At 41.4% G+C, this 15,756-nt stretch overlaps 1 protein-coding gene and 1 pseudogene across 2 annotated transcripts in view; both read left to right on the forward strand.

Moving 5' to 3' along the window:
• Window positions 1-848, forward strand: part of Trpv3 (transient receptor potential cation channel subfamily V member 3) — a 31,558-nt gene extending 30,710 nt beyond the window's left edge. The window contains exons 16-17 of one of the 2 annotated variants that reach the window (XM_070001395.1): window positions 47-126; window positions 515-848. In XM_070001395.1, the coding sequence (XP_069857496.1) occupies window positions 47-126; window positions 515-612 (178 nt within the window). In that variant the 3' untranslated portion in view covers window positions 613-848. The remainder of the gene's footprint in view (window positions 1-46; window positions 127-514) is intronic. The other variant, XM_070001396.1, reaches the window with a different exon arrangement.
• Window positions 849-4,917: 4,069 nt separating this feature from the next.
• On the forward strand, window positions 4,918-5,185 carry LOC138813185 (small integral membrane protein 13 pseudogene; annotated as a pseudogene).
• The last annotated feature ends 10,571 nt before the right edge of the window (window positions 5,186-15,756 follow it).

Genomic DNA, 15,756 nt, shown 5'->3' on the forward strand with positions numbered 1-15,756 from the left:
AATAAAGTGTGATTGTGAAGTAATGAGGTAATTACCACACTGGCAGGATCAATGAGGTGAAGTGGACTGAATGGAAAACACATGTCTCCTTCCTTAATGAAGATCCCGGGCCCATACGACGAACAGGTATCATTGCCACTAGGAGTATTGTGCAAATCAAGTCTGGGGGCCCTGTTGTAAAATAGGGTGGGGCATGTGGGTCGGGCAAGGAGTTTGAATTAAATTGGTTCACTGGTCCCTATCAGCTCTAACATTGTTTTTAGCCCTAGTTGGAACAACTTTACAAATTAGGTGGTGGGGGGCTGGAGGTGTAGCTCAGCGGAATTAGGTGGTGGGGGGCTGGAGGTGTAGCTCAGCGGTAGAGTACATGCTTATTATGCTGTCAGGCCTTGGTTCACTTACCAGCACCACCACATATACACAAACACACACAAATTGCCATATGCTTTGGAAACATGGCATGCAGAGTGATCCATATCTAAGCAGTTTTTCTTTTCTTTTCTTTTTTTTAAAGTAGATTTCAACAAAATCCAAGATTCTTCCAGGAGCAACAGCAAAACCACCCTGAATGCATTTGAGGAAATAGATGAATTTCCAGAAACCTCGGTATAGAAGTGGGTATGATTGTGGGCTGAGACTTGAACTTGGTTCTTGTGCACAGCAGAAAACCCCATCCTGCTGAGCAGGTGGCTGCACTGAGCGGCAGCTGTCCATTTTGGAAAGGGAAACATCTTTGATTCCAAGCACAGTGTGAACCCACAGGCCAGCGTCCCTGAGCCTGGGACTCTCCTGGAGTCCTGAGTGAGAACCTTGGTTTGATTTGGTTTGGCTGGAAGAGACAGATTCTTGGGAAGGGAGGGACTTGAACATAGTTCCTGCCAACTTCTTGTCAACTTAAACCTACCCACAGATTTCTTCATCTCTCCTAGATGGCTGGGTCACCTGAATTTGTAGACAATATTTTTCTTTTTTCTTTTTGTTCCTGGTGATGGAACCCAAGGCCTTGCCTATGTTAGGCTAGTGCTATACCAATGAGCTACCTCCCTAGCTGTGTGGGAGATGTTTGAATCTATTTCTGAATGTGTAAGAGACTGAGCTAAGCCAGACATCTTGGGGAGGAAGGGAGATATGGAAATGCCTCCTGAAACTTTCAGGAAATGAAACCATCCTTGAAGTGAAACCCAAGGCTCAAACTGTCTCCAATAGGATGTTTTTAGTTGAGTAATCAACACAGGGTTTTTATTTTTGGTATAGAAAAGACATTTCAGTTTCAATGAAAATTACTTCGAATGAAGTGGGTGATTTTTAAAAGTCGAGGAATAGATTTGAAGCTTTTGGGCTGGATGTATTATGTAATTTGTCTCCGGGTGGCCAGATCTAGGACAATAAGCTTTTCTTCATACACACAAAAGTCTGAAGGGGATAGACTGTTATCTGGGTGAAAGGGTTTGGCTCCTTCCTTCTCTGGTCCTGCCAGTTTGTGCCTGTCTGAGACAGAAATAGCAGCTTCTCTATTTGTATGGTCTTAAATTTCAGAGCATACACCAGTATGGGGGAATTTAGCAAAATACCTGAAATGTTCTCACATTATTTTTGTTAACTGTGGGTTTATTTCGAAGCTAAAGGGAAGGGCTGCCAAAAGCTTTGGATTTATTTTAGATCCTCATCCTTGAATTTTCTTTCTTCTGAAGTTCCTGTGTTGGTTTTAGGACAGGGGTAAAGTGGAGGTAGAAGAAATTTTCCAGATGACAAGAGACAAAAACAGCAGCAATGGAATTCACTGTCCTTTGGTATCTAGTGAAAGAAAGAATCATGTGGAAATGTTTGAGGCAGGATTATAAAGATAGTCCCAACAAATTTAAAATTTTAAATGATACAAAAATAAATTGGCTCTTGGCAATTAGTGAGTTAATCTGACTTAAAGCAAGCTGATTCCAAGCCTGTCTGTCCACCTTGGGCCAAATAGTTATGCTGTCTGCCTATCAGCTTCACTGGATGAGTAGAAACTTAGCCTTTGGCTAGTCAAGCTGGAGAGAAGGATGTGACAGTTCAAGGGTGACAACTCCACAGTCTTCAGTACCCCCTGCTTTTCCTCTTACACTCTACGTATGATGGTCAGACCACATTCAGGTGTAGGCAGGAGAAAAAAGATGTGGCATATATCTCTGGAGAAGGAAGATTTAAGGGGGCTGTCATAGGGTTAAGTGGAGCAGATGTGTGCTGGATGGATAGAACTAGTAAAAGCTAGAGAAAGATTTTTGCTACATTTAGTCCTTTGCCGCCGTTGGAGATGTTTAAGCAGAAGTTGGTTGAGCTCTTATGGAAGAGTTATAAGATACTGAAGAAGGTAATTGGATGATTTTGTGTGTCTCTGCGTGTGTGTATGTGGGCATGTATGTAGGTACAGTCACATCCTGGGGCTTGATCTCAGAGCTAGAGTGCTGTTCTTGAATTTTTTCTTTTGCTCTACCACTTGAGCCACAGTTCCACTTCCAGCTCTTTCATGGTTAATTTGGAGATAAGAGTTTCACAGACTTTCCTGCCTAAGCTGGCTTTAGACATTGATTCTCACGTATCAGCCTCCTGAGTAGCTAGGATTATTGGTGTGAGCCATCTGGGCCTAGATTGGATGAGTTTAAAAATCTTTTAGCCTGACGATTCTACAAATCAACATTCACAGCTGGAATTGTTACTGTTCTTTTATCCTGAACAGATGTTCTGCTTTGAACGGATGCCATTGGATGTGTGGAGCTGTGTAGTACCTTATGGATGGGAATTCCAGAATTGCTTTGACTTAGGTATTAGTGGAGAAAGCCGTATAGCCCTGTTTTCCACTGAGACAAAAGCTGTGAAGTTAGGCAAATAGAAATCAATTTTACATGTTATGGAGAGCTGTTTTCTTTAATCTGGATGGAATTTGTTGGCAAGACCATTTTGGTACCAGCTATTTTCCCCAATAATGGCATTTCCTCAATGGCTTTTAACCTCCTAGGTGTAAACCTAGGTAGGTTTACTAGAGTGAAGAGAAGCAATAAGTCTGAAAACATCCTGGTCAAAAGGACCAACTCCTTCATTCCATACATGAGGCTTAGAGCTCTGAAATGACTCTAGACTTGTTCATTATCATTGAGGAAGTCAGATTAAAGCATGTAAGGCAAAGTGTCCTGACTAATTTTAGCCTGGTTATTTAGGAACTTTGAGTCTATTTTTGTGGTTGGTACATGCCAGGACTAGGGCCTTTTTGCTTGGGTGACTGATGGTTGGGATTGTTACTATCATCCTTACAACTAGTCTAAAATTCAAGTGTGCCCAAGCCACACACATACACGTACATATATACTCATCGCAGTAATCCAGTAAAATCCCATGATTCACATTTCAGTAATTTAAGGGAAGGTGTTATCCAGGGATGGGACCTCCCATGCTCAGGGTATTTTTGGCTATCAGTGCTATTTCAGTTAACCCTTTCCTCAAGAAGAATTAATTATTCTAGATATTATATCATGTATCTGGAATAATAAGGGTGCTTCTATCTTCCCTGGGATGGGGAGAATGTATTCCAGGTTGTACTGTGAAGTCATTAAGCTCCTAAGCTAGTGCCTGTCCAAGAGAATACAGTATTATTGATGCCCTCCTCAGGGCCTGGTAAACTGAGTCTTTTTGCTCTGGGTGGGGCCCGTGGAAATGGCCCTCATCTGGATGTACATGATTTGTGCCATTGATTTCCAATATTTTTTTAACTGTGATCTTGGTTCCAAACAGAATTGTGTCTCTGTTCTCATTAAATATGCCTGATCATTGTAAATTATAATCTACAGACTTGTTCTCAGTGTTGTGTATATGAGACTTTACATTCAAGAAATCATAAAAAAAGGATATTTTAGTCCCATTGAAGATATGCTTTTTTGATTTTAAATAAATATTTATTTTGTCTTGTTATGACTGCATTTTTTCCTTTCCTTGGGTGGGTGAATGGAAAGACCAACTATGAGTTCTAGGAAGGCCAGTTTTTGAACTTAAAGCATTATTATTAGTTCCAGATTAGGGACAGAGCACTGTCTACATCTCAAAGCACATGCCTTTCTAATACCCTGTTTGAACCACCCAGCAGCTTTTACAGCAGTTTGAGTAAAGGATTCACAGCCAGATAATGTGACCATCACACAGTATTTTGTTCATTGTGTCTTGCTGGCACTCAACTTATTTAGCTTGGATTATAAATTCATGGCTCCATCTGGAGATCAAAAGGTAATCCTGTCTGATGTTATGGGATTCTCATGAGGAGGCAATGAGAGAATAAATACCACAGAGCTGATTCATCATTATTGCCCATATATCTGTGCATATGTCTGTGTATTTTTAATTGTTTTGAGTCATTCCATTGGGTGCAGCTCTCAACTTGAATTTAATATATGTCAGTAAAATAAGTAAATAGGATCTTTAAGTGGTGAAAATCCATTGTACTCATAATCTGACTTGTTGAATTGCATATAGTAAAGGCTTTTACTCTGACATTTCCATACATACATGTAATGTACTTGGAACCTAATCATCCTCTCTATTGCTCTTTCTTATTCTCTTTTCCCCTTTTCTCTTCTTCTACCTCCCTCTTAGCGCAAATTTTACTTCCATAACCTTAGGGTATTTATTTATTTTTAGCAGCCATTAGTTGTATAAGGGAGATTTCATTGTAATATTTATTTTTTAGCAGTTGTACAAGGAAGGCTTTATTATGCCATTTGTACACATGTGTACAATGTATCCCGATCAACCTCACTCTTTCTCCTATCCCACTTTTCTATATTAAAACAATATCAAAAGGTTTATTCTATTTATTTTTTAAAAATTGTAAGTAGTTGTACAAAGGGATTTCAGGAGTCCTGTACCTGCCCCCCAGAGGCCATCGCCACGCCCAAGATGTGGCACAACGTGGGGCTGACCCTGCTGGTGTTTGTGGCCAGGCCACGATGCTGATCATCCTGCTGCTGATGGTGTGCGGTTGGTAATTTGTATGGCATCTATTTTTATCTAAATTCAAGTTTCTTTGAGAACTGGCCGGAGATACAGGGTCCCAGGAGGGAGATCATGAGCCTTCAGGGTCTGAAACTGAAGAAGACCCATCAGCCACTGCACACAGGTTAAGATCTGCTCGTCAGCGCCGGCACCTGCTGATGAAGGCCACTAACCCCAGACATGGGCCTCTATTCCTGAGTAAATGGTAAAAGGCAGTTATAAGCCTCTGTCTTCAGTGATGTGACTTTGAAATTTACTAAATGACTGAACAGCATTTCTACTTGGATTTTACGCCCAGTTCAAAAACAGATTTACATATAAGCCATATAGAAATAAAGGGAATTGAAACAAGTTAGACCCTGAAAATTTCATCTTAAGAATATTTTGCTTCCTTAGCTCTCTACTTAACACAGTTGTTCCTTTATCTCTTGGGCTATCTCTTCTTTTTTTTTACACTGATGAATCTGGTAAACATTTCAAGCTTGAAGAAACATTTTATTGGACTGAAAATGTACTGATTTGCTGACATTGTAATTTGTCTGAATTTGGGATGCATTTCATGACTATCAGTGGTTGTTCATGTTATTTCCTAGCCATGCATGTGTCAAGTCACAGCTTGTCCCATTGTCATTGCCTTCACCTGTGTGTGTGTGTGCTTGTCATCAAAGGCATTCAGAAATGCCTACACTATGATTCAGCATGGAAATGCATACAAATGGAACAGCAGGGTGTACATTTGATATTAGCGAAGCAAATATTCATCGTTGGAGGAATGACCAACATTCCTTATTTTCTTACGAGGCAACAACAAGAAAATGCATTACAGGACCTAAAAGGAAGATCCCCACAAATAAATGAAGCTGTACCATGTTTTGGCAATGAGGCAGGTATAAAAGGAATGCCTATCACAGGCCAAATGATGCAACTGAAGGCAGGAGAAATTGCCAAAGCCCTTGGAATCCATGAAGCAAAATTGAAAGCAACAGAAAGCTGGTGTGACCAATGCAGCATCAAGCAGGATTGCCATTATGGTATTAGTATTTTATCCAAAGTTTCTTGCTTCTATTCAGTGGAAGACAGGGTTGGAGCCCTTGTTCAGGAAATGCTGCATCTCAGTACTCTTGACACCAAAGACCATGTGTGGGAAAAAGCAGCCACTGCATTTAAAAAGTGATTCAGAAGAGTTGGACTCAGAATATGAAGTTATAACTTAACCAATTGCTTTTTCCTTTTCTTTAGGTATACACAAAATTGATGTGGTGAACATCTGTTTATCTTTAGAAGCACCCTTTCAATAAGTATCAAAGAAACAATTTCTGTGATACAAGGCATGTGTTGTAGTTAACAGGCAGCTTTTTTTTTTTTTAGCAATGTACGTGGTGCATCTTAACAATGAATTGCCTCTTAGATTAGGTAAAACATGATAGTTTGTAAGTTTATTTTTCTTTTCAAGGTAGTATTTATTGGGGAACTGAATTCTATCCCTGGTAATGTTAAAGTAGCTACCTTCTCTGAAATACACTTTGGGAACAAGCTGTTCAGGATTTGAGGTGTAGTAACCTAGTGTTAGTAGTATTATCTACCGCTTTAGGAAGACTTAAGTCTGGTCACTCCTTTTGTATGTGAGGACTTCATGCCCCAGGAATGCGTTCTGGGGAAACAGTTGTTCTTCACAAATAATAGTTCAGTGATAAGCCCTCAAAGGTATTGGATACTTAAAAAATAGCAGGCAAGAACACCTGCTGAACGGGTCTGAATGACTCTTGCCAAGTTTCCATGTTTGTCTGACTGAACTTTGGACTGTTTACTAGGGAACAGATTTGGATTAACCAATCTTCTTGTTTAGTGTTCTCAGCTTTGTACAAAAGTGAAATGTAAAGCCAGTTTATTTTGTTAATCAGAGTTCTTTATTTTTAACCTTTATTTTGGAAGAGCTAGTTATCACCTCTCATGGTGTGTAACTGTGTTGATACCTCATTCTTCATGCTGACAGCTTTTTTTTTTTTTTTTTCTTTTTGGGTCCAGTCGTGGGGCCTGAACTCTGGGCCTGGGCGCTGTCCCTCAGCTCTTCAGCCCAGGGCTAGCGCTCTACTGCTTGAGCCACAGCGCCACTTCCTGCTTTTTTTCTCTTTGCCTATGTGGTGCTGAGGAATGGAACCCAGGGCCTCAGGCATGCAAGGCAAGCGGTCTACCACTGAGCCACCTTCCCAGCCCCCAGCTTTTGTTTTTGTGACTAGATCACTGGCTCTGCCCCAGGTTGTATACCTGTTGAACGCCTCCTTGATGATATTGTGTCTCATTGGGCATTTTGAAAGGGAATCCACAAGGCAGAACTTTACATATTTGCTGGGAGATTGCCCAGTATCTGAGAGTGGGGTGCAGTCATTTTATTCTAATTTCCTTAGTGGATGTATGGTTACTTGAGGGCATAGAAAACAGTGACATAGATCTTACTGTTAATTGTAATGTGTCATATACTAGCTGAATATCACATTGGAATGGTCATTCATTAAAAAAAGATTAATACCCCAAAGCATCTTGGTATAGGAGGGTATATTTGCATTAAAATAATTCATATTTTGTTTTGTGTTTGTAGTGGCTGTCCTAAGGTTTGGATGATAATGGTTGTTGAAAAATGTTAGCTTGTGAGCTTCTTGTTGTGTCAGTATTAAAGAATGATGGCTGATGTTACCTGCCCCCCCCCATAGTCACACCCAGATTATTCTTGGTAAAGATACATATGTTGGACATGATTTATTGGCATTTGTGTGTTAAATGTATCTTTGTAGCATTTTAGGAAATGGTCTGCATTAATAAGGACATAATGATATGCTCTAAAGGTATATTGACAGCTCATACTTGCTGTGTTGATCTCACTTGGGAAAGGTAAGGAGGAATTGCTGAAGCCAACATGAAGGTTCACAAACTAATTTTTTGTTCAAAACTTTTCTTTTTGTGCATCCCACTTTCTGTAGTATATATTTCTGAGGCACTAAGAGAGGGGAGGGAAATAGCTGTTCATGCAGAATTATTTGTGTGATATGTTATTTTAGTTCTTTTTCCTGTTCTGTGATAGTATTTTATTTTAATTGTGAAAATACCATACAGAGGGGTTACAATTACCTGAGCAAGGTAATGAGTACATTTCTTATCAAGCATTGTTGCCTCCTCCTTGGTTTCCCCTTCCCATCCCTTCCCATTTCCTCCCCCCACCCCCTCATATGATAGTATTTTTTTTTCAGGTAAGGGGTAGGTTTATTCATCGTTCCGGCTGGCACCAGGCCATCTTGGTCCTCCACGTGGTGGGGAAAGGCCTGGGAAAGAGAGCTGGGAGAGCTGGGAAAAAGAGAGAGCTGGGAAAGAGAGAGAGAGAAGAGCTAGAAAAGAACACAGAGAGAGAGCAGAGAGAGAGAGCAGAGAGCAGAGAGCAGAGAGAGCTAGAAAAGAGCAGAGAGAGAGCATCTGGGCCTGGGCTAGGCCTTATCTAGGTATGGACAGAGAAAGGTGTGGCCGCATCAAATTCAGATGAGACCTCAGCAGATGCAGATGTGACCTCTTCCAGGTGTCCCAGTGGCCTAGGTAATGCAAGTACTTAGTGAAGACTTTGCTGTGAGGAGGGTGGAGTCTGCTAGCCATCCAGGAGCAGACCTTACATTCCAGTCTTTTAATAATCATGAAATAGGGTGCGGATTCTCTCTGGCTACTTCCTGCTGACAAGGGGCATCGACAATAGGGGTAAAAGGCTGGAATTTGGTCCCCTCCCAGAGAAGGCAGTGAGCAGCAGCTGTCCCTTGGTGGCATGAGTCCTTAGATGAAGTCTGGAGAAGTCTCATGAGCATTGAGGGGCTGGAAAAAAAATACTAGAGAGCAAATAAATGGCAAGAGGAAGGACTTGGGCTGAAAATGTTGGTAGAAATGTCCCTAGCTACTTCTGACATCTGGCTACTGGGTAGAGAAGTCAGGTGACAAAGGCAAGAATATAAATTCCTGTTCAGTTAATAGGTAGACAGGTATAGACATTAGATGGGCAGGCTTCTTACTTCTACTGACCTTCTGGCTCTGGTTAATTTTGAAAGGGCAGACACAAAGTAGATGATGTGACATCATCTCCTCTTACTCCTCTCCATGGTCCCTTGTTCCCCAGACTGGCTGAGTCTAGGTGCTCGTTGCTGGGATGGCTTGTCCCAGTTGGTATTCAAGGAGATTTGAACTCAAGGCCTGGGCATTGTCCCTGAGCACTTCTGCTCAAGGCTAGTGCTCTACCTCGTTGAGTTACAATAGCACCTCCAGTGTTTGGCTGGTTAGAAATAAGTCTTGAGCCATGCTTCCAGCCTGGCTCTTTGCAGGTTAGTTGGGAGATGGAGTCTTAGGGATTTTTCATCATGGGCTGGCTTTGAACCGAAACCTTTGCCACAAAAGCCCTTTATTATTTCCAATTAAAGCAACAAGGAGATCAAGTAGAATAAGTAGAGCTTAACCTGGTTCTTACCAAGAATTGACTGACATGGGCTGGGAAGGTGGAGCACTTGCCTTGCATGTATGAGGCCCTGGGTTCGATTCCTCAGCACCACATAAGCAAAAAGAAAAAAGCTGAAAGTGGTGCTGTGGCTCTAATGGTAGAGTGCTAGCCTTGAGCTGAAGAGCTGAGGGACAGTGTCCAGGCCCAGAGTTCAGGCCCCACGACCGAACCCCCCCCCCCAAAAAAAAGACTTGACTGACAAATATTCTGGAATGACAAAACTTCTTAGATGTGAGAATCTTAGCACAGATATGCCCAATATTTTAGAGTCACGTAGTCAGTATCAGAATACATAACACAAAACAAAAAAGGCAAAACTCAAAATCTAAAATTTTGACAACAATGTGAAGACGTCTTTGCTAACAAAGCACATCAGATAGTTGGGCCTCAGTTACCAGGACCTATGAAAAGAGCAACTTCTTAGCAAGATACCTTAGAATAGCTGGATGGAGTAGTAAGCTTGGTGGGAGTTTAAGAGTCACATAGGGCCAAACCCTTAACCCACCATGTGGCCAAGATGGCGAACTCAAGATGGCGAATTTCTGAAAAAAATGCAAAGAAACCCTGAACAAATAGATCAAGCCTAGTTTGGCTAGCCTTTGAGAGGGAACCTAGAGGGGGGTCCCCGGGACCCAGCCTGCGTTGCACTCTGCAGGGCACAAGCCAAAATGTAGAAAAGAGAAAGAGAGAGATAGGGAAAGTTGGATATGACTGGCAGAGAGAGAGCAAAAAGAACCTGAAAGTAAACAGACTTCTGACCATTTACCATTGCAGTGGCAAAAACTGTCTACATTTGATAATGGCATTTATGTTAGGTTTATAAAAAGAGGTAGCTGAGTAAGAACAGCACCACGCATGTGGTATTCAGGTAAGGGGTAGGTTTATTCATCCTTCAGGCTGAAACCAGGCCATCTTGGTCCTCCATGTGGAGGGGAAAGTCCTGGGAAAGAGAGCTGGAAGAGCTGGGAAAGAGAGAGAGAAGAGCTAGAAAAGAACAGAGAGAGAGAGAGAGAGAGAGAGAGAGAGAGAGAGAGAGAGAGAGAGCAGAGAGAGAGGAGAGAGCAGAGAGCAGAGAGCGGAGAGCAGAGAGAGCTAGAAAAGAGCAGAGAGAGCATGATAGTATTTTTGTAAACAAACTTACCAGAACTGTTTCACAATTACATATTCGGTCTGTCAGTGGCCTGTGATTATTTTTAAAGTTTAAAAGTTACAAGCATTAAAGTATGTACCAATATTTGAATCTTGCCTGAATTATTCTACAAAATGGTGAATTAATTCTATGACTGAGGACTCAGGTAGATTGTTCCATTTCCTTCTTAGCCATCTCCAAATCTCTCTTTCTCTCGCCTCAATTTTTTGTGAAAATTGCTTGTACAGTAACATTGCTCAGATTTAAATGCCAAAACACTAAACATTTGAAGAACACTGTTCAGTGAGGCTTTAAGTATATACCTCCAGTTAACTGTAGAATTTGATGGATCCCATAGTGGAAACCAGTATCCTTTTGCATTGGATCGCCATCTTACACATGTGCTGACCCATTTTTATAGATGGAGTTAGGCTCAAGAATCACTTCATAATACTTTGTTGAAAAATTTGGAATATAAAGTAATAGATTTATTGTTTGTAGCTTTGAAAACATGTTGAAAGATTTGAAAGTAGTGTATTTTCCTTTTAAGACTAATTGTAAGTCAACAAAGCAGTCTTAAGTCAGTTTTTTCTCCACAAGTATCTTTTATGTTTATTGTGAGCAAATGTAACAAGATTTTGACTGGTTAAAGGCTATTGTATATATTTGAGAAGCCTTTGAGCAGTTCTCAACATACAGACTCTCAGACAACTAATAGAATAGTGCTTGGTCATGGAGTTTAGAATTAAAGTACCTTGTTTTGTCTTGCTTTAAAAATATCCCAGAGCTTTAAACTTAAAGAACAACATTCATCTTCTATTACTAATGGTCGCACTTTCCCATTGTTAGTGTACATGTGCTACCTGTCTTACAGTTGGTTCTATGCATAACCATTCATCAAGCACTGCTGCTGGTTCCTTGAAGGAGCCCTTTGTGCTGGGCTCTGGTGGCATTGCCATCTTGCTGCTTGACAAGTAGGTTCTAAGGAACTAGACGTGTGTGTGTGTGTGTGTGTGTGTGTGTGTGTGTGTGTGTGTGTGTGTGTGTGTGTGTGTATGTGTGTAAAGAGTACCTTTGTAAACCAACATGTAAAACTAAAGATGAGAAATGTGTGTATATGATCAGTTTATGTTTTTAAATTGGTCAGTACTGAAGTTTCTGTGGTTTGTATGTCTTAACTTTCACTTTAAAAGGCACAAAATAAATAAAATAAAAACAAAAAACAACAAAAAAAGGGATTTAAATTCCAACAGTCAGATTATGAGTACATCCCATGAATCAATGTCACCTGATTGGAAGGGATCCAATCCAGTTCTTCATTGTGTGTGAATACATCTCACCTAGTATGTGTGAGAAGTTAGACCCAATGCCACAAAAATGGAACATTCACTATGTTCAGTGATACAGGAGTCAAACAAATGAGATAAAATGGGTGGAGAGAGAGACAGAAGGAAGTGAAAATGGCATGCACTTCACTTGTGTCTTCATTAATTCTTGCAATACCCCTGGAGTTCCTCTATCTGTTTCAAAAGTTGTCTGCTCTGTTTTCCTATAGTTATTTTAAAACTATCACCTGTGACTCCAACTCTTCCCTTTCAGTATCACTTGGCAGTGAAAATAGAAGCCATCAAATGGGGACATTTTCAACTTTTGGCCACCAAACCTAGAAACATGCTCTACTTGCATGAGATTCCTTATGCTGTTTATAGTGGTGAAACTATTTCTCAGATTAATAGATTTGTTTTCTAAGAACAAAGCTTTACATTAAACATTTATCTGTAGCTAATGGCACCAGTGGTTTTTTTTTCTTCTGTCTAAGCTACACTAACCAAATTCCTTATTGACCCCAGATGGGTTTTTATTTTCCTCCTCAAGGCTGGTACTCTGCCATTTGAGCCACACCTCTACTTCTGGGTTTTTGCTGGTGAATTAGAAATAAGTTTCATGGGCTTTTATGCCCAGGTTGACATCAAACTATGTATGATCCTCAGATCTCAGCTTCTTCTTTTTTTTTTTTTTCTCTCCAGTCGTGGGGCTTGAACTCTGGGCTTGAGCACTGTCCCTGCACTCTTGAGCTCAAGGCAAGCACTCTACCACTTGAGCCACAGCGCCACTTCTGGTTTTCTGGTGGTTAATTGGAGATAAGAGTCCTACAGACTTTCCTACCTGGGCTGGCTTTGAACTGTGATCCTCAGATCTCAGCCTCCTGAGTAGCTAGGATTACAGGTATGAACCACTGGCTCTAGATTTTTAAAAACCCTAGATTTTTAAAAAAACAATTTACAAAGCAGGTACTTCGTTGTTTTCGTGGCCAAACTGAGGACATTTCAATCTTTTTTTTTTTTTTTTTTGTCGGTCATGGGGCCTGAACTTTGGGCCTGGGTGCTGTCCCTCAACTCTTCAGCTCAAGGCTAGCACCCTACCACTTGAGCCTCAGCTCCACTTCTGGCTTTTTTTCTGCTTATGTGGTGCTGAGGAATTGAACCCAGGGCCTCATACATGCTAGGCAAGAACTCTACCACTGAGCCAACTTCCCAGCCCTGACATTTCAATCTTAGGTGTCAGTTTGCTGGGATTAAAATCCTGGGCTGTTATTTACTTTTGGAATTACATGAATGTCCCCTACCCCTTCCAGAGTTGTGCTTTGCACAAGTCACTAGGCCCATGTGGCAGTCCAGGGTTGCCCCTATCACTTTCTGACTTTCTGTCACTTGATGGAAAGCAGTCCATCACTGATTTGGTAAGTGCTAAGAAATTCCTGTCTGGCAACCTCTGGATCAAGCTCTTTGTGTGCCAATGTTGGGGCTTAGACTATGAAGAGGGTCTCTCCAGACAGATTGCAGGCATCTTGAAGGCCATGTATGTTATATGGAAGTATAGCGATGTGAAAAGGTTTTAAGAGTCCCTAAGCAATTATTCCTCCTCAGAATCTGCCTACTTTGGGTAGGCTAATTCAAGGCTTTTAGACACACCCTGTCCATCTGCCCTGGTGCATGTATAATTCATAAGTTCCTCCTGCAGCATCATGGTCTTCATCATCTCCGTCTCCAAAGTTCCCACCACTGTCCTCCACTTATTGAAAACCTCCTGTTGGAGCAGCAGCTATATGTGGTTCACCATTTTTGTCCCTGTGGCATCAACTGTGGTCTCCAGTGATATGGTCTGTGGTCTCAGGGTCACCTCCGGAGAAGCCTCTCCAGATAGTTTCAGGTCACATGGAACAACTTTTATTGATTCAACAAAACTTGCTTCTGTTATGTGTTAAGCACTATGTGAAATGTTTTGGATACCAGGAAACCAACACTATCCCTACTTTCTTGGGAATTTTGTAGTTTAATAAAAAAGACCAACATTGGGGCTGGGAAGATGGCTTAGTGGTAGAGTGCTTGCCTTGCATGCATGGAGTCCTAGGTTCAATTCCTCAGTACCATATAAACAGAAAAAGCTGGAAGTGGCACTGTGGCTCAAGTGGTAGAGCACTAGCCTTGAACACAAAGAGGCTCAGGGACCCTGAGTTCAAGCCCCAGGCCTAGCAATAAAAAAGACCAATATCAACTCTCCATGCTCTAATTTCATCAGTCATTGTTTCTGGCAAATGCTAGTCTGGTAGCATTCATGAGCTTGTATGCCTAATTTTGCCAGAGTCATATTAAGAACAAGTATCACAAGTGGATGGTCACTTATATAGCTCATACTTGTATTCCTAGCTACTCAAGAAGCTGAAATCTGATTTCATGGTTTGAAGCTAGCTTGGGCAGAAAAGTTTTTGAGACTCTGATCTCCAATTAGCCACTTAAAAGCTGGAAGTGAAACCGTGACTCAGGTGCCAAGCAAGAGGGAGAGGGCCAGAGTTCAAGCCTTAACACTGGTGCACACGCATGCATGCATGTACACACACACACACACACACACACACACACACACACACACACTCACACACACAACAAGTGTCACCCAGCATCCAGGTCAAGGAACTGTGTGGGGGTTAGAGAGGTTACACTTTCAAAGAAGAGGGAATAACCAGGGTCCAATGGTTCATGCTTATAATCTTAACTACCCAGGAGGCTGAAAGCTGAGGAAGCCAGTTGAAGCCAACCTAGGCAGGAACATTCAAGAGACTCTCATCTCTGGGTAATGACCTAAAAACCTGAAGCATTGCTATAGCTCAAGTGGCAGGGCATTATTCTTAAGCAAAAAAGCTCAGGGACAGTGCCTGATACTGGGACAAACAAAAGGAAAGGGAATAATGTGGGCAAAGAGCCAAGGTAAGAGAAAGCTTGGTGCATCTCAGGAGTGGAGAACTCAGGTTTTCTGTTCCAATTGCTGGGGGCAAAAGGAGAGTGACAATAGATGAGACTGGCAAAGTGGAAGGGTCCAGAGTAGGAAAGATTTTTCTGGCCTTACTGAATCTTTGAGATTTCATAGCAAAAGTAAAGGAGAAGCCACCAAAAGGAATTGTTGAGCATGCTGACTTTTTCCTATGGAGTTGCAGGCTTCAAAGGATTTTTGTGTGTGTGTGCTGGTCCTGGAGCTTGAACTCAGGGCCTTGATGCTGTCCTTGAGTTTTTGTGCTCAAGGCTAGTGTTCTACCACTTTAGCTACAGTTCCACTTCTAGCTTTCTGGTGGTTAAATGGAGATAAGTGTCTTACGGGCTTTCCTTCCCAGGCGAGTTTTTAACTGTAATCCTCAGATCTCAGCTTCCCAAGTAGCTAGTATTATAGGTGTGAACCACTAATGTCTGGGTGAAGGATTTATTTTTTAGCCTTCTCCTACCATCCTTTGAAATAGAGTAACAGTGTAAGACTGTAGAATGTACTGTTTCACTTGGGAGTGACTGGGGGAATACTTGGAAAGTGCCAGAGGAATAACACACACTGATGGAATTTGAAGATGTTTTGATATAGAAAGGATAGTTGAATATACATGTTTATTCAACTGGACTTTAGAGTGCAGACATTGAGAAAGATTTATTTAAATGTTTTCAAGATGGACTTGGAGAAGAGAAAGAAAAAGGGGGGCAATTAAATCAGAGAAGTAGGGCAAGGTTTTGTATATGAAATAAATGGGAGTTAAGCTGCATTCTGGTGGAAATAC

This window comes from Dipodomys merriami, unplaced genomic scaffold (genome assembly GCF_024711535.1).
Source record: "Dipodomys merriami isolate MVZ:Mamm:240054 unplaced genomic scaffold, mDipMer1.0.p SCAF_59, whole genome shotgun sequence".
NCBI classification, from domain to species: Eukaryota; Metazoa; Chordata; class Mammalia; order Rodentia; family Heteromyidae; genus Dipodomys; species Dipodomys merriami.